This window comes from Akebia trifoliata, chromosome 14 (assembly GCF_017979445.1).
Source record: "Akebia trifoliata isolate Shusen 1 chromosome 14, ASM1797944v1, whole genome shotgun sequence".
In the NCBI taxonomy this organism is placed as follows: domain Eukaryota; kingdom Viridiplantae; phylum Streptophyta; class Magnoliopsida; order Ranunculales; family Lardizabalaceae; genus Akebia; species Akebia trifoliata.
In genome coordinates, this window is record NC_141388.1 from 13,319,802 (window position 1) to 13,346,820 (window position 27,019).

General features: G+C 36.8%; 1 protein-coding gene across 2 annotated transcripts; it reads right to left on the reverse strand.

Annotated features, from left to right (window-relative positions):
* Positions 1 to 1,659: 1,659 nt before the first annotated feature.
* LOC147386356 (putative phytol kinase 3, chloroplastic) lies at positions 1,660 to 18,163 on the reverse strand. 2 transcript variants are annotated; one of them, XM_086422575.1, is made up of 6 exons: positions 17,742 to 18,149; positions 4,168 to 4,235; positions 3,637 to 3,768; positions 2,984 to 3,099; positions 2,338 to 2,452; positions 1,660 to 2,213 (listed from the first exon to the last, which is right to left on the reverse strand). In XM_086422575.1, the coding sequence occupies exons 1-6, from the start codon at positions 18,069 to 18,071 to the stop codon at positions 2,030 to 2,032; spliced, it is 945 nt and encodes a 314-aa protein (XP_086278701.1). In that variant the 5' UTR covers positions 18,072 to 18,149; the 3' UTR covers positions 1,660 to 2,029. The 2 variants fall into 2 exon arrangements, with proteins under 2 accessions (XP_086278701.1, XP_086278702.1); XM_086422576.1 differs by lacking the exon at positions 3,637 to 3,768 and having other exon boundaries at positions 17,742 to 18,163.
* Positions 18,164 to 27,019: the final 8,856 nt, after the last annotated feature.

Sequence of the window (27,019 nt, forward strand, 5' to 3'; positions counted from 1 at the left end):
ATTCCCACTAAAACTATATATCTTAGGACTTTGTAATATAAAAAAATTTGGTTTAGACTTGATATCCCCAAATTTTATTTTCTTCAACATTAAAATCTCAAGAATAGGAAAATATTTTTAGGGAGTTGAAGATGATGGATTTTAGCAAGAAACTCTTAAAAACATATTTTACATTTCTAAAAATTTTCTCGACTTTTTTAAGAAACTTTTTCAAATTTATCAAAGATTAATCGAAATTGAATCTCCGTTGAATAATTACTGAATTCAAACTTTATCACTATGTTTCTTGAGACTTAATAACGGTTTTCATTAATTTAGGAAGATCAAGGCTGCATGTCATCAGTTTGAAAAACACCGCAATATTTTTAATATATATCACAATTTGGGAAACTAAATCACCAATTTTTTTTAAAGTATAGTGGGGTCCCTGCAACGGACGCAAACACAGGTGCATCTCTAATATTGACCAAAAGGCGGGGGCGTTAAATCACATTATTTTTCAAAAAAATTGAATAAAGGTTGAAAGTGAGGGTACTTAAGTCATTTTTCATTAGTATAGTCACCGGAGATCGAGGCTAAGAGCTGCATGTCATCAATCAAAACGTGAGGGGCTAAATCATCGCTTCTAAATCACTATTTTTGTTTTTAGAAATTTCAGTGGGGGGCCACTATGTAACTCCACCCCTTATCTAACTATGCAATTATTTAGCAGGATCCATTCAGTTTTGTTTGGATTTATCCAAATAAGTTTTTTTTTTTTTTTTTTTAAATATTTGAGAAATTTTCAGATATTATACAAGGCTAATGATTTTCTGACTCGATTTTTTTCACTCAAACAATACTTGGCTGATGTGATAAGGGCACAGAACCATACATCGTTTTTCTTGTTTCTGTGCCCTTGCCACGTCAGCCGAGTATAGACCGAGTGAAAAAAAATCGAGTCAGAAAATCACGACCCGTTATACAAATAATATTTTTGGATTTCTTTCCATAAACCCATTTTCAACACCTATAAAACCTTACCTTGTTCTTGGTACTTGAAGATTGAAGAAGATATCTTATGGTTGAAGGATAAAATTTTTACCAAAGAGGTTGAAGAATAGACAAAACAAAGTTCTTATATTGAAATTTAAAAATAAATTAACATTTAACAAGTTTTTGGGTAAGGAAGAATGAAGGTTAAAGAATTGGTTTTAAGGAAAAAAAATCAAAATCAAAATTGCAAAATAGACCAATAAACCAGCTTGGATTGGCAAAGGGGAGAGGACTCATCGATTAATCAACAAATGACTAATTAATTCATTGTTTAAATTGACTGGTCCCTCATTCAGTTAATTTTGTTTTTTTTCCAAATTTTCAGAAAAAATTCACCAAATTTTGTGACAGTGAACTGTTCTACACTTTGGGCCATAAATGGATAGGTTAACTGGCTAATCCAACTCGAGTCCGATATCCATCTGGAACCCAATAGTCAGATCCAATTCAAATCCTGGGATTCCAGCCTACATAAAACTTCGGAAATAATTAGCATGCGTAATATTGCCGAGCTGCTTAAATCTATCGATGATTATTAAATTACACTTGATGACAGTTTTCTGTATAATTGTTATGTTCACAATCAATCCCATACTTTTACAATGATATTTAATCATTTTATGATACACAAAGCAGCAGATAGTATAAATAGAAATTTTGAAAAAGATATTACAGAAGTTGGTGAAGAAAAAAAATTGACAATGTCACAATCACCTCAATTGTGATGCAAAATGACTAATTTAATGGGTATAATAATACAAGTGAGTTTTTCATCTATAGCAACCATGAAATTCAACTCTGAAGCAATCCTCAATAGTCATCAAATCCTGTTATTTTGAAATTGTCGTGTAGGATTCGAAAAGTGAAACAAGTTGCAATGAATCGGGTAATGGTGGCACCATAGGTTTCCACATGCCTAAAACTCCAATTGACCTGATAAATGTTACACAACTTTACAACAGCCTTCGATTGGAAGGAAGTTGATTCTACCTAATTAGGTATAAAAAACAAGGCTGCCCACCAATAGAGAAGTCAAGGGAACTGTAAGGTTGTCATCAAGCTCAGAACTAATGGGGAGTGACTCCACTAGTGTTGTGGCCACAGAGACAATGAAGAATCCAAGAACCATACCCCAACTTCCTTGAAGTAACCCAAACAAGGAGAAGTAGTGCATATACCTGTAGGACATCATCCATCACCAAAATCAACAGTATCTATCAAGTTGTCCATTTGGAAATTAAAATTAAAAAAAAAAAAAAAATTTGAATTTTCAAGATGTTAGGGTGGCCAAAAGAAAGTTACCCAACAGATGCTATAAAACCAGAAGTGGCCATTGCGATGCTCCCTGCATAGGACTTGTTTCTATTATATGGAAGCTTCTCATTACCAAACCGCCTTCCTGCTATGTCTGCCATACCTGAAAACATATACACAAACATATGCTAAGCCCATGGACGAGACTTTTGAGCCGAGTTAATTCTAGTGTTGCTTTCTTCTTTGTTTTGAAATAGTCTCAAGCAATTCTTTCCTGTTTCTTCGAAAGTTGGGGGGAGATACTTTTGTGTGAATGTCTTTTATTCTATTGGTGGTACACCGAGTTGCAGGGACCCAAATTTTTTAGGATTACGGAAAAGGCAATTGTGTAATATTTTCTGAAGGGTTTTCTATTTTTGTGGAGATAGACGCGTTTTAGCAACTCCCAGTTTTATAAATAGAGATCTCTTGTGCTGTAAGACTCGAAAGAAAATAGTGATTTGTTCTTGTTCTGATCCGTGGAAGTAGGCACACTGCCGAACCACGCAATCCTTGTGCTTATGAGTGCAATCTTTGTTCTCTTTGTTGCTTTGTTTCTTCACAGATACAAAGTCTACAAGGTGTTTCAACTCTGCGTCTTAACTGAGTTGTCAACTAAATGAGAGTCAAATTGAAAACTAAGTAAGAGCAGTACCATCTCCAGCACAAAGGTTGCAAATTGCCGCAATCGCAATAGGAGAGGTTCGCCAGTAAATTGCAGAAGCCAAGGTTATTGTGCTAGCATAATATAATGGTCCCTTCATAAGTTCCCTAAAGTGTCGAGGAGGAAAGTTAGAACCAAAATGAGAAGTTAAATTGCTACATAAAATAAATAAATAGATCAATGTACCAGTTGACAAAATCTTAAAAATGTCCAACCAATGTCCAGAGCCACCAACAAGTAATAGCAGATCTCTTTTTGAGAACATGTACTCACCACCCGACTGGCTCCTCTAACAATATTGCCTTTAGGGATTTAGACCCATAGCTCAGTTGGTTTGACACATGCCAAGCAACTTTGAGGTCGTGGGTTCAAGTCCAGCTTACCCCTAAAAAAAAAAAATTATTGCCTCCAGATAAAGTCAACCGGAATGGATGATCCTAACAATCTCAGGCATACTTTTGGATTGTTGGAAGACAAATGATCCGGAAAAAAAAAGGAAGCCTATTAGATGGTTAGGATCATCCACTTGGATAGATTCTTGGCTTATAGTGGTGGAACTGAATCCTCTGTATAGGCACCAAACATAAGGCACAATTGGATCCTGACAGGTCTGACGTGCAAAATAGTCAACATTAAGTTGTAACCTGTAGTCTCCAGATCTGCTCATTGACTTGACTATAGCCTCATCTTTCAATATTCCAAGTCCCAAAAGAAGCATCCGTATAATGTTGATGCCTGGGAGAAGAGCTGCCAAAATTGCTGCCTCACGTCGATAACTAAAACAACCAGAGACAGCTGATTCATCAGGCTGATGTGACCAGACATAGTGAACTTCTTTACCAAGTGGAATCATAGTGACAAAGTCAGGGTTGAGAATAATTCGGCAAGAGAGAGCTTCGGAAAAAGTCGGTAGAAGTTAGGAAAACATCGGATAAGTTAAAATGTAAAAATAATTATTTTAAGTATATAAAATGTATTTTATATATTAAATGAAAAAATAATACTAGAAAAAACAACAATCTGTAAATTTTCAACAAAAGAAAAAAAGTTGATTAAATCACAATTAATCGTGATTTTTTTTAAAAAACTGTGATTTATTGGACAACTGTTAAAATTGTGATTTAATTGCTATTTTTTCAAAAAAATTGCAGATTTTTTAAATTGTGTGAGATCACCTGAACAATGGCCAGAATAGCATGAAGACCAGTCCAACGCTTACATGCGCAAGCTTCCTGTTCAGATTCTAAGGAAAAAAGACACTTTTAGTGATGAATGAAACAGATATTAGAAATCTAAACTTAATGGGAAATTAAACATGAAAGTTTTGTTAAAAAGATATAGTGGCTCATTTCCATTATCTGCTCTCATCATTATCAGAATCATCATTGAAGCCTTATCCCAAAAATTTCGGGTCGGCTGAACGAACACAATTTCTCCACTCAATTCTGTCTTAATTCAATCGATAATTCTCTTTAAAAATAACAATTGACCAGGAAACCATTTGGGATCCCTTTTTGGAGCATATATTTGGGGCGAGGACATTGTCATTCTTCACACTGTAGAGAGCTTATCTAGAAACCGAATTCAATTAAAGTCCCTAATTTCATTCGTAAAGGGACATATTGTTTACTAGGCCAAAAAGGACAGAGAGCCGTGCAATTACTTTGACATGCAGATTGGACGCAAGTGTCAAGGTGGCCGGCATGACAACCTTCATAAATTCCAATAAAGAGACACAGTTGAACAAATATCAAGTAATTTGTGGCACATTAACAAAACTTAGAGTGAATAGCCATCCAAGTTACTAAAGTACATGATCCACACTCTTAAGGTTAATTCATTTTAGAAATTTAGGGAAAACTGGTTCTACCATATGTATGGAAAGTGCCTAGAAGTATCATATCGTGCCATGAAGTGGCATCTTGTGTTCGGCAGGCTCGTACATAACAAAAGTGGGAAATTTGAAGTGCCAAGGTAACAAACACTGCACGACACATGGAGGAAATAACAAGGGTAAACTGTTGTTTTCCTTTATAGGGCATTTTAGTCCATCATATTGTAGTACTAAATCATTCATAAAAACCAGACAGCCTTGAAGACATGGATGCACTTGAGCAATGGAATGAAAATCTAAGCAAGTATAAATATAGAAAACTCTTATAATAATCGGAATAATTGAGATCTCATTGATCACCTGTGAGATTCCATTAAAAAAAGAAAAGAAAGAATAGTTAAAATAGCTAAATGCACACAAAAAGATTTCTGGAGTAATGGTAGTTAAATTGGTCTCCCGGGATCTCTGTCTTTGTTTTTTTTAATAACTTGATCTACAGGATGAAAAATCACAAAACCTGCTCAAAAAGCAGGAAAAAAGATGAACTTAACACAACATTAATAACCTATAGTGTGGAATACCCAATATACACTGATTAATTGACCAAGTTGTTACCATTATAAAGCTTGAACTTTAAACTCCTTGACTCCAACCCTAAACATTGGAATAAGGAATGCTTTTGTTTCAGTTATTGGAGGGGATGCTTATTTGAATCATAAGGTACTATTTCTAGTTGAAACCTAAAAGCAGTTCTAGGGAGAAGATTAGGACAATTTATTTCACAATTGGTGTAAGTTGGTTAAAGGGAGACAATAGCATTTTTATTTTTAGTTTATTTTTACTTTATTTACATTTTAGTAGCAAAAATCTTCTAACCGAGACTAATAATCCTGCTTTAAAATCTAGCTCTTACTTCAAGACTTCAAGATTCTCACAATTAGCAATCAGTAGTACAAATTTGGAGTAAGCTTGGGGTTAATGAAAGAAAATTGCAATCAATGATACAAACATCTTCTAGAATCATCCAAAAGCATGCTAGAGAACCTATCCAGAAAACTCTGGAGAAATAACAAGAAACTCATTTTGTTAAAATGAGTCTATATGTGTCCTTTTTGGTCTTTTCCTCTACTTAGGTTAATGTAATACCTTTAAAGCCTAATTAGGGCTAATTAATGAAATTAATCTTCTTTCTCAATTTTAACTTGGTATCAGAGCCTCCATCGATCTTCCACTACTTCTTCTTCTGCAACAAGCTCCGTCGACCTCCTTCTCTTCCTTAAAACAGCACCCTACAACCCTCTTCTTCAATTCATATCACCCCTACTGGGTTCTTTGTGGATACACACCCTAATCGCATCATGCGATAGGGAGTTAAGATCAGTTCAAAGCCTGCGATTAGGCTGTATTCACAACAGTGATACTGTTGATGACCTGCGACACTCAAGATGGCCTTGTCTAAGCCTTACGACACTCAAAGTGGCTGTTTTTTAGCATTGCGACACCCAAGACAGCATCGTTCAACTCTTACGACGCTAGGAGGTTGCTGTGTGAGCCCTGCGATCACAGCAGGTGTTTGTTTTTTAGCAGGTGAGTGTTTTTCAGCAGGCAACACCAATAGGTGACTCCCCTGCATTGTGCGACACCAATAGGTGACTCCCCTACTTTGTGCGACACAGCAGACTGCTGTTATGAGCCTTAAGATCACAGCAGGTAACTGTTTTTTTATCTTTCGATCACAATAAGGATTATATGAGGGTAGCGGCAGTTGTTTTGAATACTTACGGAGGCCGGTGATTACGGCAAGGTGCTGTTTGGAGTGGTTCTAACAGTAGTATTACTCCTTAAGTCTCTACACTTGCACGAATGACTGCTCGGTAACTCACAGCAGTGTTTTAATCAGCTCTCACGGCTTTTTCTAATCGTGTATTGTCACCTTTAGGGTACTGCGGTCACGTTATCCTAGGGAGTCATGCCTCATATTACTTGCCCTCTCTTCCAATCAAAATACTCGGATTTTTTGATGGCTTCTGAGACATCCTCTTCCTCGATCACTGATAATAGTAATGGATCGAGTGGTCCTCTGTCTCACTCAACCGACTTTCCAGGTATTCAAATTACTACCGTGAAATTAGATGGTCCTTATTATCTCCTTTGGGCACGATCAGTTGAAATATTCATTGGTGGAAAAGGGAAGATCAATTACCTCACAGGGGCAGATAAACAACCTGCACAGACCGACATTTCTTACTCCCAGTGGTTTGCTAATGATTCTATGGTCTGTTCTTGGTTAGTTACTTCTATGCAACCACACATTGCGGCTAGTTTTATGTTTTCCTCAACAGCAAAACAAATATGGGATTCTGCAAAGAGCATTTTCTCGCAACGTCAGAACAACGTCAGAATTTTTAACTTGGAACATGAGATTTCTCGTCTTTCACAAGGAGACTCTTCAGTTACCACCTATATATCACAACTACGTGCTCAGTGGGAAGAACTGACCTTCTATTCCTCGTCCTATACCTGGAAGGACCTCTTAATGAGACATTATATGCGTCGATTCTAGATAAGAATCGGGTCTTTCAGTTTCTAGCTGGTCTCCGAGATGAGTTTGAGTATGCGAGAGTTCATTTATTGGGTATGCATATTTTTTCGTCCATTCAGACAGCGTATTCGTATGTTTTGGCTGATGAGAATCATCGTGCAGCTGTCTTACCTCATTCTTCAGGAGATCACTCCACTATGCTTGCTCGCCTATCTTCTCCACAACCCCCAGTGGGTCTATGCCTACCCATCAACGACATAAGTGTGATCATTGTGGAAAGTTGGGTCATGTGAAGGCTCGATGTTATGCATTTCATGGTCGTCCTAATCAACAACGTCAACAATCTCAATGATCTTCAGCTCATGTAATTTCTCAGTCAACTTCTGATTCAGCACCTCCTTCAACAACTACATCCTTATCAGATTCGGTATCTCTATCCCAAGCTGAGCTTGACAAGTTCAGAAAATTCTTCAATTAGATGGAGACTTCATCTCAGCCAGTTTCTACGTTCACTCACTCAGGTACTTTTGCATCTGCACACAGTGTTTCCACCACTTCCTTACCATGGATCATTGATTCTGGTGCCTCCGATAACATGACCGGTACGTCTTCCCTATTCAAAACCTATAATGTTTGTTCTGGTCATCGCAAGGTTCGCCTTGCTGATGGTTTTTTATCTTCTATAGCTGGTCAAGGTCATTTTCCTATTACACCTTCTTTATCTTTAACTAACACACTACATGTTCCTCAACTCACTACTAATCTTATATCTGTTAATAGCATTACAAAAAATTTGAATTGCGGTGTAATTTTTTCTCTCTCTCATTGTGTCTTTCAGGATCTGGGGTCGAAGAGGACGATTGGCACTGGACGTGAAATGGATGGCCTGTATCTCTTGGACGTACCTGGTTTACCTAGCACCCATTCTGCTTCTCAAATTAGTAGTAGTTGTCAATTTAATAAGGCTCTTGTAATGCGTTGGCACTTACGCTTAAGCCATATTTCTTTTCGACATTTGAAACACATGTTTCCTGCTTTATTTAATAATAACAATTTGCTTGATTTTTCTTGTGAAACTTGTCAATTAGCTAAACATGTGCGTTCTTCCTATCCTATTAGTATGAATACTATTGCATCTGCTATATTTGACTTAATTCATTCTGATGTGTGGGGTCCTTCCCCTGTCCCATCTACTCTTGATTTTCGTTTTTTTGTCTTATTTATTGATGACCACAGTCATATCACTTAGGCCTATCTTATGAAACACAAGAGTGAAGTTTGTGGAATCTTTAAGCAATTCATTGCTATGGTTCATACCCAATTTGGTCGTACCGTCAAGACCTTCTGATCTGATCATGGCACTGAATACACTTGTAGTGAGGTCTTAAAATTTTGTTTAGAGTCTGGCATTGAACATCAAATGTCCAATGTCAAGACTTCTCAGCAGAATGGTCGTTCAGAAAGAAAAAATTGCCATATTCTAGAGTTAGTTTGTGCCATTTCTATTGGTATGAATGTGCCACAATATTATTGGGCCGATGCCGTTCTTACTGTGATTTACCTTATCAATCGAACCCCTTCCCGGATTCTTCAGTTTGCCACGCCCCTTTCTCGGCTCTATCCGAATCATCTCCTGTTTCCCCTTTCTCCATTTGTGTTTGGATGCGTCTGTTTTGTTCAAATTTCTTACCAAAATCGTACTAAACTTGACCTCAAGGCTATAAAATGACTTTTTTTGGGTTATTCTTCTACTCAGAAAGGCTACCAGTGTTACCATCCTCCTTCTCGACAGCGTTTCATTTCTCGGGCTATTTCCTTCTTTGAGCATACCCCATACTACAATGGATCCATTGGCACTCAATCTTAGTAGTTTCCCCTAGACTCCCTAGATGATCCCCTTCCTGTTTCCTTTCCTCTTTCCTTATCCGTTCCTTCCTCTTTACCCCTTGTCAGTTTGTCACCTCCTCCTCTGCAGGTTTACTCTCGGTGTCTACGCGATACTACCACCACTTCTATGCCAGACCAGCTCGCCTCCTTGCCTCCAGATCCGCCTCCTTCAGTTCTTTGTGATGATCGTCTTATTGCCACTCGTAAGGGTAACCGCTCGTGTACCTATCCTATTTCTAATTATGTATCTGATTCTGCACTCTCACCCTCCTATCGGAGTTTTCTTGCCTCTGTTTCCGTTGTTTCTCTTCCTACTACTGTTGTAGATGCTATTACCCATCCTGAGTGGCGAACAGCTATGATTGATGAGTTGAATGCTCTTGAAAAGACTTAGACTTGGGATCTTGTTCCTCTTCCACCTAGAAGGAAAGCTGTGGGATGTCGTTGGATTTTCACACTTAAGCATAATCTGAATGGTTCTACTGCTCGTTATAAGGCCCGTCTAGTGGCTAAAGGTTATGCTCAGACTTATGGCATTGATTATCAGGAGACATTTACTCCGGTTGCCAAAATGACCACCATTCGCGTTCTTCTATCTGTTGCGGCTATCAGAGGTTGGCCTCTCTATCAATTAGATGTTAAGAATGCGTTTCTCAATGGTGATCTTCAGGAAGAGGTTTATATGGTCCAACCTCCTGGGTTTCTTACATCTACTTCTTCGACAGATGTCTGTCGTCTTCGTCGTTCTCTTTATGGCCTAAAATAGTCTCCTCGCGCATGGTCTGAATGCTTTACTAAGGCCATGCATCAATTTGGCTTTCATCAGAGTTCTACTGATCACACCATTTTCTTGCGTCACTCCCAAAGTAAAATTGTTGCTCTGATTGTTTATGTTGATGATATTGTTCTTACGGGAGATGATGATGATGGCATTACTGAGGTTAAAACTTACTTAGGCCGTCAATTTGAGATTAAGGACCTTGGGCATCTTCGCTATTTTCTAGGTATTGAGGTTTCGCGGTCCCAGTTCGGTATATTTATTTCTCAGCGAAAGTATGTCCTTGATTTACTCAGTGACTCAGGTCAGCTTGGTTCTCGTCCCGCTGATACTCCTATTGAGCAGAATCATAGGTTGGCTGATTCTGAAGGGGAATATGTGTCGGATATTGGGCAGTATCAGTGACTTGTGGGAAAATTGATCTATTTTTCTATGACTCGCCCAGACATTACTTATGCTGTTAACGTTGTAAGCTAGTTTATGCACTCGTCTCGAACATCTCATCTTACTGCAGTTTATCGTATTCTTAGATATCTTAAGGGATGTCCTAGTCGAGGTATTTTGTTCAGTAATCATGGTCATTTTCGTGTTGAGGTATGGACAGATGCAGATTATGCTGGTTTAGTGACTGATAGACGTTCTACTTCTGGGTACTCTACTAAAGTTGGTGGTAACTTGTTAACTTGGCGCAGTAAGAAATAGGATATGGTTTCTCGGTCGAGTGTTGAGTCAGAATACAGAGCCATGGCACTTGGAGTGTGTGAGTTGTTGTGGCTGAAGATTTTATTCGCTGACCTACGTCTTCCTGTGCCAATCCCATTCTTACTATCTTGTGATAATAAATCAGCTATTAACAAGTGGCAAATCCGGTTTAGCATGACAGAACAAAGCATATCGAAGTTGATCATCATTTCATTCGAGAAAAGATTGTTTCTGGACAGATTTATACTCCTTTTATTCCTACATCTCAATAACTCGCTGATGTTCTTACTAAAGGTGTTAGTAAAACCACCTTTGAAGGTGTCTTGTCCAAGTTGGGCGTTATTGATATCCACACACCAACTTGAGAGGGAGTGTTAAAATGAGTCTATATGTGTCCTTTTTGGTCTTTTCCTCTACTTAGGTTAATGTAATAACTTTAAAGCCTAATTAGGGCTAATTAATGAAATTAATCTTCTTTCTCAATTTTAACTCATTTATTGTTAGAAAGGGGAGAAGAAGAAAAAAGCTACTATTCTATTAGCTTCTCTAGAAGTATGATTGAATGAGAAAGTAGTAAACTTCGACATAAAGAGGAAACCAACTAACGAATTCTTCCCGAGTGATGTGGGAAATCCAAATGGTTAAGAAATTCAACTACTATATTCTGCATGTTTCTTGAAATTGAAAGGTTTAGTCTATCACCAATAGCTCCTAACTCAAGGGGTGAAGGACTGATACTTGGAATCTAGCTGAACAAAACCCCAAAAAAGTAACACTACTGTGATGGTATTCACAATAGGTTTTAATTATTTTGGTCTTATTTATAGTTAGAGGTCAAAATACATATAAATAAAATTAATAAATTTTCAATGGCACCAAATGAAAACATATGATTAGTTCTTATGTAATATAACATAGAACCCTTCAAGTTGTTCATGCTAAATTTCCTTTTTGAGATACCATTTTTGAGCCCCTGCACTTGAATCCACAACAACCTCAGGCTCGCTCTTCCCCACTTTGTTACTACACATTTGATTGCAAAAAACAATCATATTCCTAGGTAAGTGATGGGCAGACTGAAAGAAATGAAAATAATAATCTCAAATGAATTTGTATTTTTTGAACTTGAAATCGGGTTTGATGATCTTTAACATCATCCTATTTGCTTCTCTAGATCAAGGGCTCTGATAACTGGTTCTACCGCAAATCAAGAGAAACCAAACAGAAAAATGCAGTATTGTTCTTATTCTGCGTCATTTTTTAAGTCCTTGGTCAATAAACAATCAAGGGCGTCAACTTCGAAAGATTGAGGGCTTCAAAGTGAACTGCTTAAAGTTTCAAAACCCCAAAACTTGGGCTCATAGATGACACCATTATATCTTGGGATGCTTTTCCTTCACAATTTTCCATCATCATGTCAAAGCCTTATCCCAAAAATTTGGGGTTGACTGAACGAATCTGGTTACTCTTTTCAGTTATGATTAAAGCCATGTCTTTTGGTTCATTCAAGAGTGTTTATATCCACTCCCACTGCCTCAATCCACAATTTTTTTGGTCTCCTTCTCGTTCTTTTAAAACCTTCAACTTGGACTGTTAATAGTCTTTGTTGCACATGTCCAACCATCTCAATCTCATTTTCCTTAATCAATCACCTATTGAGGCTACTCTTACAATTTCACGAACGTGTCCATTTCTGATTTTATCTTTCTTAGTCTTTCCACTCATCGATCTCACGTCCACATCTTTGCTATGCAAAATCTATGAACATGTTGTTTCCTTTTTGTCTAACATTCAAGTCCATCAAGTATAATTGGTCTTGCTGCAATCTTATAGAATTCTCCTTGTAGTTTGACTGGAATAGGTCAATTACACATCACTCAAGAAGCACAACTTGACTTTCATCATCTGGATTTAATTATGTGGACAATATCATCCTCAATCTGCTCATCCTTAAGGATAATAAACCAGGGTTACAAAAAGGTCGCTTCAGGGTAATTAGGGTCATCAATTTCTATTGGCCTTCCTCTCTGTGAGTATAATTACTAAAAGTGTACTTACTATGCGTTAGCTCTCCTCTCTGTTTGTTCTCACATTAGTCACAACTCTCTCATACATGTCCTTAATAATATCAGTAATTCAGTATATCCACTTTGGACTCATTTCTTTCCCAATACTCATCAGGTTAACTTTCTAGGAATTTTCTCATATGCTTCCTCTAAGTGAATAAGAACTATGTAGAGATTCTTCCTTTTCTCTCCAAACTTCTCTATTGTTTGTCTAAGTAAAAAGATTGCCGAGATAGGTGACTTCTTTCCATAAAACCAAATTGGTTATCTAATATCTTTGTTATTTTCTTAATTTTTATTCCATCACTATTTCCCATAATTTCTTAATACGACAAATATGTTTGATGCCCCGATAGTTTGTTTAGCTATGTATCTCATTTGTACTTACCTATAGGTATTACGACATTATTTTTTCCAAGCAAGCATCTTTTGTCTGAAAAATATCATTGAAAACTTACTTAGCAATGACATTTTTAGGATTTGTTCATCCGGCCCCAAGTTGAAGATTCTAAAAGAGGTAGCTTGTGTGGTAGTACTGATATGAACACCCTTGAATTAATAAAAGACATGACTTTAGACATTATTGAATGGAGTAGTAGAATTTGTTCAGCCAGCCCCAAATTTTTGGGATAAGGCTTTGATGATGATTAGTCAGCCACGACAATCTAATACTTCCCATGTATATTGATCTATGTACTTCTCGAATATTCATCTAGTCACTAAGATGATTGTGTTTATGCTTGGAGAGTTCACATTGTTGAGTGTATATTTTCCTTTACTCTCGGGTGAATCATACCCAGTTAAGCCCTGTGACCCTCTTACATTCATAGTTATCCCCCTCCGCAACAGATCGGTCTTTTGGAGTAGTTGGTTGGTTAATATGGTATCATAGTGCTGGATTCATATAGGTCACGGGTTCAATTATTTCCACCCTTATGGGTGAGGGAGAATGTTAAGTGTATATTTTCCTCCACTCTCGGTGAGTCATACCCCAGTTAGACCCTGTGATCCTCTTACATTCATAGCTCTCCCCCTCTCCAACAGATTGGTCTTTTTGAGTAGTTGGTTGGTTAACACACATTGCACTGCTCCCTAATGTAAAACTAGGTTTGATTTGGAGTGTAATAGAGGAACTCCTTTTGCTGTTGATATCCCTCTTTTGGTTGGTGATGGATGAAGATGTTAGGGACACTTGATTATCTTGAGTGGAGATTCAAGTGGCTTAAGATGCATTTGGTTTGTGCAACTTGGAGGCAGGAATTGCCAAATTCGCATGACTTGGTTAATTATATGTCTGATTAGACAAATCACATGACTCACAAGTTCTACTGGAGTTCAAAGTTGCAGTCTCGATTGGGGGAAATGCCGCATCCCACTTACAACTTGGGAAGTCATGTAAGAGTTTAGCATTCAATTCCTACACCATTCCTCAACCCCTTCATTCCAAAGTTAGCAATTTTTTTTGTGAGGCAAGCTAGGGTTAATGGTCAGTGTGAAAGTGGCTTCACAGGGAAACCAGTTCATGAGATCAACAGTCCACACGCCTTACCAACTTAGCTAAGTTGGCAACTTCATCCCAAGCTTAGCACAATCTTATTATCATTTCCGTTGCATCTCCGATATATTCATACTAGTGATGAGCGGTTGTGAATGATGGAAAGCCCAACATTGCTGAAATTTTTTGAAATGGGAACAAATTTTCTGCTTTCTCTCTCACACACAAACACAAACAACGGCCATTACTTTCTTTATCAAATTTCTCTTTGTTTGTCAATCTTTTAAATATGTCCCCACTCCCCCACCTAATTTGATAGGAATGAGACGGACACAAGATCGAGCTACATGGGTAATTTTGGTACATGGGTTACCCTGTTCCCATTCATGTGTAACATATACAACTATCCCCATATAGAATTATCAAGGTTATTCCAACAATGAAAAATAAAGTCATATGACTTTTCAATTCAATCCTCATGGCCAAACAAACACCATCAAATTCAAAGTCACATAACTTTGGAACTTTAGAAACTGTGATGATGCACAAGACAAGCACACCCTTGGTGTTGTTTTCTCAAAGGCATTCCAAAAAAATACTTGGTTAATGGGTTCAATTCTTCGATAGTCAACTAGTAAGAGTGAATTAGATTTCCAATACCCATCACTATTGTTTGAGACAATCTTATATGACTACATTCCAACATGATTATGATGCTGTCCAAATGTTTATTTTATTTTTCTTCATTCGTTTAGATAACTAATGCGGGACACAAATGAAATCAATTGTCATAGGTTCCAATGGCAATTTTGTGATAATTTAGGTAGCCACTTCTTTAGATCTAGAATTATTTTTTATCACTTTTATTTTATTGGGATTAGTTTTAGATTAGTTTATTTTAATTTTAGATGTCTTTCGATTATTTTAGGAGTCATATATGAGTCCTAGTATTATTTACATTACTTTTATTTAGGCCTTATTTTGTGGGGTTAAAACAAGTCGTATTAGGTTGATTTTGTATCCTTTGAAAAGTTATTCAGTAACATATCCAACGAGTCCAAAATTTTGCGATTTTGATAAGTTTTGAGGAAGTTATAGTCAAAATACTGATCGGGTATCAGTTCTACATGGGATTGACTTCTCAAGATCAAAAACGTCAATTTTTTAGTTATATTAGGATTAGGGTTTTGAGTCTAATGTGTGACAGTCTATATATGACTATTGTAATTGATTTTACATAGTTAATGGAATAGAAAAAGAATTATAGAAGTTTATATTTTTTTTCTTGTTTGAATGTTGGGGAATTCAACTTGGTGATGCCTTGGTCATTGAGGTGATTCCAAGGTAAATCTATCATTTTTTTCTCTTTTAATCTTCTTCTTATCCTCTAACTTCTTCTTCAATCCATCTTTTCTAAAAGAAATTTGTATTAGTGAGAGATTAAGAAACCTTAAAAAAACACCTTATTAAGAAATCCATCAAATTCTTCATAAACCATAAACACCTATACCAATAATCTTTTCTCCAAATCTACCCTATAATTTATTGTCTAATCCTATTTCTTAACCCTAAACCTTATTACAATACCCTATTGCAAAATTTTGTGTTTTACATACTCAATTGGCCTTTGTTGAAACTTTTCACAATGACCAATAAGACCTTTTGGGCTTGAAACCCCTTTCCTTCAATCTGTAACTCTTTTCTTTATCCTATAAACCTATACCTCACAATAATTGCAAAAAGTCTTAATTAAACCCCACAATCCAAACCCTTTTAGGTTTACCCTAAATCTTTATGGTGATCGTATTGTAGTCTAAATCATTAACCTAAATCCCAAATAAGATTTCCTACCCCAGATTACATCTTCTTCCCTTTTCGTGTTGCATCAATAAAATATCTTTTTGGTGGGTTGTTGTGCAAAAGCGTTTCAAGAGCAAAATGATAAATCGAAAACAATCACACAAAGAACAAGAATTTACATGGTTCAGCGAATTGTTTCCATCCATGGAGAAGAGACAGATCAATCCACTATCAATGATAAAGATTACAATTTCACAAACCTCTACATTTCTCTCAGCCGCCAGAAACCTCACAGAGCAATCAAAAGAACAACCAAACTCTCAAAACACTAATTCGAAAATACATATATCTATATACCCAGGAATTTTTGCCTAAGGGTGCTGCCCCCAAACCCTTGCATGGGCTGGTCAAGTAGCTTGATCAAGTCCTTTACCTCCATCTTCAGGTTTACTTTTGAATTAGCCTTTTGAAGCCCAACCTAGGAATACTAGACATCTCACAACCTAGGTAAATGTCAACCGAGCTAGGGTCCAAACCCATAAAATTCTCATATATAATCAATTACCAAAATTCACAACCTATGTAAATGTCAATCAATTGAGCTGGTGTATAAACTCCATAAAATTCTCATAAATAATCAATTACCAAAATTTTCGTTACACCTTGCAGGTAGAAATGTTTCTAAAACCTTTCATTCCACAAAGCACAAGCTCCTTTTAATTGCACCTTGCAGCTCCCTTTCTCATATTTTTCACTCTTAAAACCTCACTATGAGGTGGACCCCACAAATGTTGAGAAGATAGAATGTCCCTCTTTCCCCAACATCTTTCACATGGGTGGTGGTCGTGGTTGGTAAAAGTTGAATGCTTCTCTCTCTCTCTCTCAATCTATCTCCTCCATTTTGAGCAAGAAAAGACTTTTTTGGGTTTTCTTCTTTAACACATTTCACACCAAAAGAAAGGAAGAACAAGAAAAACCAGCCCCATTGAAAAGTGATTTTCTAGCTTGTTTCCTTTGTCCTTATGATTGCGGTTTTGATAGTGCATCATCAGATTTTTGAAGAAGTAATCCACAAGTTCAAGGCACACATCAACATCTCAAAAGTGGTTATGTTAGTGGCAATTAAAGCTGCCCCAATTAAAAATAAAGAAAATAAGTAAATGGATGAAAATAAGTAAAAGTTGGGGTGCCAATAGAAGCTCTCTCATTTTTTATTGCTGGATTCCTATTTTTTGGGTTTAAGAGTTTATACGAGCGTAATCATAATTGTAAACAACTAAAGAAATTGTTTGAATGAGTGTTATAATGTTTTGTGATGCTGAGATAATAATTGGAGCCGGATTTTTAAAGGTTAGGGTACAACAAGCCACTAATGGTCTGCAACTAGTCAGTCCCTATCTTTTATTCCCCTTTTTTTTTTACTTTCTACTTGGTGAATTTCCATTGGTTTGCACAGTAGTTTCCCAAAACAAAGAACTATCGAAATGTAAACCTAGAAATTCAAATCCCCTCAACAAGTGGATTCTCTTTCTTGAAGATTACTATCGTAAAAAAAAAAAAAAACACTAAATTCAAACGAGATTCAACTCTTACAATTACAAACTAACTAACACCAATTGAGAGCGAGAAAATTTGAAATTAAAACCTGATCAAAGATCCCCCGCTTTGCGGTTTCTCCCCACAATCGAAGCAGCGAAAGAGCGACACCGCCAGCTACAGTTGCGACAAAATAGTCGTTCAAGACCGGGTCATTCGGAAACATAGTGGCTCCCACAGTCAAGGACGTCAGATTCCGGCGAGAAATTCCGGCGTTAGACGTTCTGTTAGAGCCGAAATTGGAGATAACAGACCTACAAACAAACTTTGGTCTGTCTGTTAAAATCCTGTTAAATTGACAGGATCGTGTGGTAGAGGGCACATAATTGAATTTCGTCACCAACAACACTCCGTTCGTTACCGTTAAGTTTTTTGTCATTTCCTTTCTTTTTCTAAACCCCCTGATTATGTTGCTGTGTGTCACGTAAGCTAATATGATATCCGTACGACATTCATCTGGTGCGTATGATATACCCACCAGGCTGTGGCGCTCTCTTTGCACACGCCAAATGCATCATGCATTGTACCCCCCAACTCTTATTACCTTGAAAAAAAGAATTGTGGTAATCTGACAATCGACTATTTGACATGATATGTTCGGAATCGTTGATCTGCGCTCCTTGGGATACACGGTTCCCTCTAGATATATTTTTATGGGAAAGTGCAATCGTGTATCTTGAGGAGCACAAATCTATGGTTCCAAAACTTGTCGCGTTAGTATAGTCGATTGAGTTTGCCACATGGGGTAGACAGATCATCACGATTCTTTAAAAAAAATGAAAAAAAAAAAAAAAGTCGTGCTACTTGCGCCTACCTACCCACTATGTTTGCTCTCCATTTGTCGATTGAAAACTCCAAATCATCTTCTCTTTTCATTCTCTCATTCTTCTCCACTATCTGCCCATCTCTCACTCTCTCTCCCTCAATCTTCTTTGTTCTTCTTCTTCAAATTCATTTCCCTTTGATTGTGAGAAGTTGAATCAATGGAGACTAGGTTTTAGGGTTTTTCTCTTTCAAAAATCTTTTTTTTTTTTTTTGAACTTTTACTTTTTTGCATTTAATCATTAAAAAAAAGATGGAAAAATCACCATTAAAACCTTTAAAAATGAAGATTCTAAATTGAAGAACTCAAATTTTTTTTACAATTTTGTTTGATAGGATCAGATTGAACTTGTTTTAACAAATTCAGTAGGTACTTATCAAAACGGTATTGTAATGATCGGTAAAAAGTTATGTTCAATAGGTATCTACCAAATTTGCTAAAACAAGTTTTGTTTAAATCTACCAAATAAAACTGTAAAAAAAACTTCGAGTTCTTCAATTTGACAGGTCAATTCTTCTTAAGTAACAGGACTTTGTTCAAAAAATTGCATCACGAGGTTTTCCTCTATTGCATCGTAGAAGTAGAAGTAGAAGCTAAATAATTGATCGAGACTGTACATAGGGGGTTTACGAACCTCACATTAATGATCACATGCTCGCCATAAAGATCATGATAATGTGATATTACTGAACGATAATGAAAACTGATTACTATCAGTACGTTCGTAAATGTCATCTTTATCAGATTTACACCAACAAGATCAACGCTTTACCTTCAAAATTGCACAACATGACTACCCCTTGGCCCTTCTTACTCTGGGGTATGGACATCATTGGACAGATTTCATCGAAAATTTTAATTGGATATCATATCATCTTAGTCACTATTGATTAATTTACAATAGTGAATAGACAAGCCTGTAGATACACGGGCTTCGAAACCTTTTGAGAGGTTTTGAGCTTATCTACACAAGTTTAGGAATCACCATCATTCAATTAAAGTGTGAATAGACATTATATAAAAAAATTTAAAAATTTTGTCTTTTGGCTTGTGATGACTTACATATCCAATGATAAGAGAAATTGTCTACCTAGAAATCTAAGGTAAGAAAGTTCAGTTGAGGGACAAAAAAGATATTAGGCACCTTGCCCCCCACCCTTATCCTAAGATGGTTACAATATATGACCATAAGTAAAGATTATAAGTTCTTCTTTGGGTTTTGTAAATAAAGGCAATTATAGAGAAGAGATGAGAAAATTTAACTATAATTTAGTTTTAGAAAATGAACAACTTAAGACAACGAACAAGACTCTTTTGTGAGCCTAGGATTTTGGTGGAAATCCATATGGATTTCATTTTCTTAGATCCCAAGGCTCTTTTAGAGGGTTATGTGCTCACTTAGGAGCATTTTTTTGTTGGTCTCGTCTTTAAGAGATGTCCATGAGTTGGACACCACCATGAAAGATTAGGAACCTTATACCTGAGATGTGTCCTCTTTGGGATTGTTTTTGTTAACTTAGAGGATTAGGTGTAGATCTAGATAGATGCAAACCTTTGACCCTTAATTATTTTAGAGAAATATAGTGTGATGTGTGTGTACATAGTGAATGCATGTAATGGACTTAGAAATAGAAGATTACCTCTAAGAAGGAATTACTCTCTACCTTTTAAGCCATTAGGAAAGAAAGTAGAAAAATCTATATTCTAGGAATTTAAATTTGTAAGAAAAGTAAAGAACAACTAATCTAAAAAATTAAAATTTTTCAAGAAAGTAAATGATCATCTAATTTACTTTAATACTCTCATGGAGCTTATTGAGGGCTTATAGGAGGAGATTACCTTTAGAAGGTTTTATTCTCTACCTCCTAGCCTCACTAAGGAAAATGAAGATCTATATTGTTACAAGCAAAGAAATGAAATAAACTTGATTAAATGAGTACAATTTCCAACCTGGTTCATATTTATCTTCCTCTATCTCTATAAAAAGAATAGTTTCATTTGAAAAGTTGGTTTTTAGTGGTTCATAGTATGGAAGAGGGTGCTCTACTAGATGGTCTGCAATAGCCTGCCCCTTGATTGCCTTCTGTGTGCATATTCGATATCAAATTCAGATAGTAATAATTTCTACTTAGTAGTACAACCAATAAGTGTAGGTTTCTCAAACAAATATTTCAATGGATCCATCCTAATAATAAGTTGTGCTTTATAGCTTAACAAATAGTGGCGCGATCTTTGAGATACCCAAACTAGGGTGCAACATGTCTTCTCAAATGGCGAATACCTTGCTTTGTAATCTATAAACTTTTTACAGAGGTAGTATATCGTCATGTTTCGTCATGTTACCCCAGTAGACACCTCATGGATGTTTCAAGTACTGACAGGTACATTAACAGAGATTTCCCTGGGATAGGGAGAACTAAAACTAAATGATTCAATAAATACTTCTTAATTTTGTCGAATGCTTCCTGGCAATCTCTATTCCATTTTAAAGATTCATTTTTTCTTAAAAGTTTGAAAACAGGTTCACAGATTGATGTGAGTTGTGCAATAAACCTACTGATGTACTGAATCTTTCCCAAGAAACCTCGTATTTCTACTTCTGCCTCTTATGTTGCCATTTTAATGATTGCTTTTACTTTTGTTGGATCTACTTCAATACCTCTTCGACTTAAGATGAAACCTAGTAACTTCCTTGAAGTTGCGCAAAATACACACTTTGAAAAATTAAGCCTTAAACTGAACTTCTTCAAGCGGTTGAATATTTTGCATAAGTTGACAAGGTGATCTTCTTCCAAATCAGACTTAGCGATCATATCATCCACATAAAATTCTATTTTTTTTATGAATCATATCATGAAAAAGAGTGGTTATGGCTCGTTGATAAGTTGTCCCGACATTTTTGAGATCGAAAAGCATAATCATGTAGTGAAAAGTACCCCAAGGTGTGATAAATATAGTTTTCTGTTGGTCTTCATCTACCATCTTGATTTGATTGTAACTAGAGAAACCATCCATAAACGAGAACATGTTGTGTCCTGCTGTGTTATTGACGAGCGTGTCGATATGAGAAATTGGAAAGTCATCCTTTGGACTAGTGTTGTTCAAGTCTCAGTAATCTACATACATCCTTATTTTTCTATCTTTTTTTGGTATGGGTACTATGTTTGCAAGTCATTCTGGATAAATTGATACTGTTAAAAATCCTACCTAAATATGTTTCATCACCTCATCTTTCACTTTGAGAGTCCATGTTGGTTTCAATTTTCTGAGTTTCTGTTTGATCGGCATTGATGGGTAGGCGGTGTACTACAAGATCAGTGTCAAGTCTCGACATATCTTGATAGGACCATGTAAACACATTTTGGTACTGTCAAAGGACTTCGATCATTTCTGTCTTTTGGGTTGGGGTTAAAAGGGATCCAATTTTAACTATTTTTGGGTCATCTTCGGATATGAGATTTACTAACTCTATTTTTTCAACATTTACTTAGCGTTCTTCTTCATGACGCTCTACAAGTTTTTTTAGTTCTTTTGGCACATCGACCTCTTATGCACCAGACTTTTCCTCAATCTTTATGAGATCAAAGTTGGGTTTGAGGTTGCAATCATTCAATCCCATATTTCTTAGTTCAGACAACTTAGAAAGCCTTTGATTTTTTAAATTTTTTTGAGATTCTATTAATAAAGGTGGACCTTCTAAATAAATACCCTCCAAGGATGAAGGTCCATTAGGATCCTTAGGGAAAAAGTGTGAAACTAACAACATTTTATTAGGCTACAGCAGCCTCAAAGGTGATTGGGACGATGTCCCAGTTGCGAAGAACATTTGTTTCTTTCGTAGGGTAGACTACTAAGGGGGAGAGCCTCTTTCGACTCAGTCGTGATAACCATCACAAAATCATAATGGTCATCTAATAGTGATACCTCTCCCAAAAGCAGGGTTACAATAAAATCCCAATCAACACTGGGTGTGAATAAAAAACTACCATTGCTGGCGTCATCCGTTTTCACGGGTTCTCTTAGCCTAAAGTTTTCCTTGAATAAGCTATTATGTTGTCCTCAAGGGACAGCTCATGTTCAAGGAGTACTTCTGGTACTTTCTGACCTTGTGGTAGTAGTTGCATTTGCTGGTTATTAGTTGGGCTGTCATCACTTATCATTGTATAAGCCGGCACAGGGAAAATCTCCTTGATGTGAAGAATCTTCTCAAGATCCCAGATCTTGGATTCTTAATGCTCCATCCTTGCTAGTTTGAGCTCTCTTTCTTTTTCTCCATCGCTTGCCTATCCTCCCATATGGGCTTGTAACCAAGGCAAAACCATGGCATGGATTTCTAAGTCAAAATGATCCTAGCTCTACTTTGATTTATCTTCCTTAGCCATTTCCCTAAATAGAATCCAAACTGTTTCATCACCCTTTCTATCATCATCACAGTTGGTGATAAACTTGCCTTTTTTATCTTTATACCTTTTGGAATGTGACTAACTGACTTGAATTGGAAGGAGTGATACATGAGCTGTTCACTCAACCCTTCAATATCTATGTATGGCACACCCGGAGATCTGTTTGTTGGCAATAAACCTTCTACTTTCACTAAAACCAATTCTTGGTTAATGATCAACTTCACACTTTGGTGAAGAGATGATAGCACTGCCTCAGCCGAATGGATCCATGGCCTCCCGAGAAGAAAATTGAAAATGCTTAGCATACTTATCACTTTAAAAGTGATCTGGAGTGTGCAAGGTCCAATTGTGACCGATAAATCAATTTCACCCTTTGATTTTCTCTTTGAGCTATCGAAAGCTTGGCTTTTCCTAATATTAGGTCTTATGAGAGATCGGTCCATGCCTAACTTCTTCAAAGTTGTGTAAGGACAGGCATTCAATATAGATATATTAACTAGCAACACGTGAGCAATGATCATACCCTTGTACATCAATGCGATATGTAGTGGTTCTATGTGATCACAACACATTGGAGTAAATTCATCCTCCGTGAATGTGATGACATTCGGTGATGTGATCATTCAGACCATCTTACCCAACTACCCCGGTGAAGTGGCTTCTTTCATATATGACTCATTGAAAACTTTGAATAGTGTCTCTCTGTGCTTCTTTAAACTTTGTAGCAACCCTAGTATCGATACCTGAGCTGGTACTTTGTTCAATTGCTCTATGAGGCTATATTCACTTTTCTTAATCAGCTTAAGCAAATATGCTACCTCCTTATCTGTTATTTTCTTCTTCTTCTCTGCATGTTTGCTTTGTTCTTTTGTGATGACTACCTTTCCCTTTCCTTTGTCATTTTTTTCTATCCCGGTTTATATCACTTCTGTCTCAGGTACCTTTTCTTTTTCAACTACCTCATTATCTCTGGTTACTGCTTCTATGCTGACTGTTGCCTACTCTCTATTGATTGTAACTACTACTTCAATCGTTCATTCTAATTGCTTCACACCAACAACTAATCCTTTGTTGATTGCCTATTTTGTACCCTTATTTTGTTCATTCTAGACCTCTTTTCTACTCTAACCAACCTCTATCACTATCTATTTCCCTTTCTCTTTCTCAGTCTTCTCATTATCTTTCCTTTTCTATGTTGCCTCATTTCCAGTCATTCATACCACTCTTCTTGCCCTAGTAAGGAGATCTACATCATTGGACTCATCTTCCTTCTCTAATTTCTCAATTTTTTCTGTCTCTTCGACTTTCCCTCCTCTTTTTAGGAATACTAAACCCTTTTCGTAACTCCAAGGCACAACCTTATTAGATACATAAGGGAAAGGTTTGGGAGCTTTGAAAGTGAGTTGGGAAAGTTTTGGTTCAACATGAAAGTTGAGAGGTGGCAATTGTGTAGTGGGTGAAGACGAAATAGGTGTGCGAATGATGAGTGGTGGCGGATTTGAAGGTAATGAGAGTGGTGTGATGTTGGATGGAGTGATAAAATTTGAAGATAAAATGAAAGATGGTGGGTTTGGAGAATATGGTAAGGGATTTAGGATGAAGCCTCCGACCTGGGTGGTGATGTGAATGGGAATGTTATTTTGACTTTGAGGGAGGATAGTGTTGACTGAGGTGTTTGAGGTGTTGGGTTTGAGGTAAACTTTGACCTTTGACCCTAAATGAATGATTAACTGTGAGGGATTAAAATCTAACTCTTCATCAAAGATTGTGTTTATTTGTCGATCCTACACCATTTCCATTATCATTATAAGCTAAAAGGGGATTTTGATTGATATTCTGTTGTGTTGGTGTGGGATTTAAAACTATAAGCTTCCTATCTATGAGGGTCTGAACAGCATTTTTTAACTATCAGCACCGGTTAGTAAGGTGGCCGAGAGCTCTCATATGGAACTCACAATGGTGCTAAGATCATACCCGAATGTGTTCTCAGCTTTTGGATGTGGCTGTCTTAGTGTAACATAATCTCCCTTGACGATGGCAGGAAAAAGTTCTAACAATTTCATCAACAATCGAGTAAACTCTCTTCTTCTCTATTGTTGGTTGTTGTTATTATAGGGTTGTCGATATTGTTGCTGCTGTGGTTCTGCTTGAAATTGAAATTGTTGTTGATTATTGTATGGCCTTACTTGGGGTTGTTGTGCTAGATACGGACAGTTCGGTATAACTTGAAAAGTCATGGGTGTTTTCGGTGTTGTAGTTGGGAAATGAACGGGTACTTGAGTTGGCTACACATAGTTAACGTGTCCTCCATCCTTCTTCTTTGTTGCAGCTATCGATTTCTTTTGTACTGCTCCACTGGACGAAGTACTTTACTATGGAACTATCCAATTTATAATCATCCATGACTTCAAACCTTCCTTTATCTTATCAGCAATCTGAAGCAATGAGGAAAAATTGGACGCGGTGTGCCCTATGAGATGAGTATAGTAATGTTGTCTTAATGTTGAGATGAACGTTGTGTTCATCTCGATTTCTATCATGGGAGGCCTCACTTACGAAGTGGACTCCCTCCATCACTGAGCATACTCTCGAATGGTATCTTTGGGCTTCCTTGTCATCCTGGCTACACCTACCTGTCCAGTGCCATATCAATATTAAATCTGTAATTACCCATGGAGACGGTGGCCAAGTCTCTCCAATACTAGATTTTATTGTGGTCCAACTGAGTAAATCATGTTTGTGTTACCCCAGTCAAGCTCCTCTGAAATATTTGTATTAGGAGTTTGTCATTTCTTCCAAATTGGCACATAACGCCACAATACAATTTCAAATGGGTGAGTTGGCACCCAATGCCATTGCATTTCTTGAATTTCGAATACTTGAAATTAGTTGGTGGTATGAAGTTCAGATATAAACATAGATCATCAAACTCGAAGCTATCTAGGGAATCTCCCCCTTTTCAGTCGGTTCAACTCATCTATAATCGCATACATGCTACTTGACAACTTGTCCTCAGCATAATTCCTCTCGGGCATTCTAACCTAATTTGACTTTCCCTCATGTGTTATCTTGGCATGTTGCAGATCTAGACATTAAGTAAAGATGAGGAAAAGAATGTTTGTAGTTTGATTTGGCGCCAACATTGGTGCTGGCGCATTATTATAAGCTTGTGTCGACGTAGGATCAATATTTGGTGCCATCGGAGGAGGTACCATTGTCGAATTGGCTATTATGGGTGTTTGCTGGCTAGATTGTCCTAAATTGTTTGCATGATTCTGAATAACTTGAACAACTCTCAGAATCTGAATCAGTGCTGATAGCATGTTACCAATTAATGTCACTTGATCAGTTAATTTCTTAAATGCTTCTTCATTAACCAAATGGCTACCAATCAGATTGTCTGTAACAGATGGGTTTTCTATAACAAGAGGTTCAATTCTATCTGTTGGCCTCATAATAACAGTCTTAGACTGGAGATAATATCAAATTTGTGTTGTAGCCCCTCTTTTCAATCCTCTGTTCTTTAGATGGCCAATTTTTACACCCTTAGTACAGAAGATTGCTTTGAAATGTAGGTACCTTGGTTAAAGAAAAAGACAAAAGATCCATTTTCAGTTCCAGGAAAATGATAACTTTATTATATATATATATATTAGGTCAATAGAAAACCTTTCTCATGGTGAAGTTAGAAGAAACCCTAAAAACTTTAGGAGGACGAATGATCCTAGTTGTAATCCTTTATTGTTTCTCTATTTTTTTTTCTTGACACCTAAAGGAAGGTAAAGGAGTTATCCTAGATGAATCTAAGATGTTCTATTAAGGACCCTTAAGCAGTGAAAGAAGGAAAAAAATGCGATTATTTTGAACTTTAAGAGGTCCAAAGGTCTTTTAGAGATTCGAACTACAAAAGAAATTCAACTAATTTGACCTTTAAGAGGTCCAAAGGTATTTGAGAGACCCAAACTATGGAAGGAAATACGATAAATTTGACCTTTAAGACGTCTAAAGGTCTTTGAAAGATCCGAACTATGAAAAGATATGCAATTAATTTGACCTTTAAGAGGTCCAAAAGTCTTTGAGAGACCCGAAATACGGAAGGAA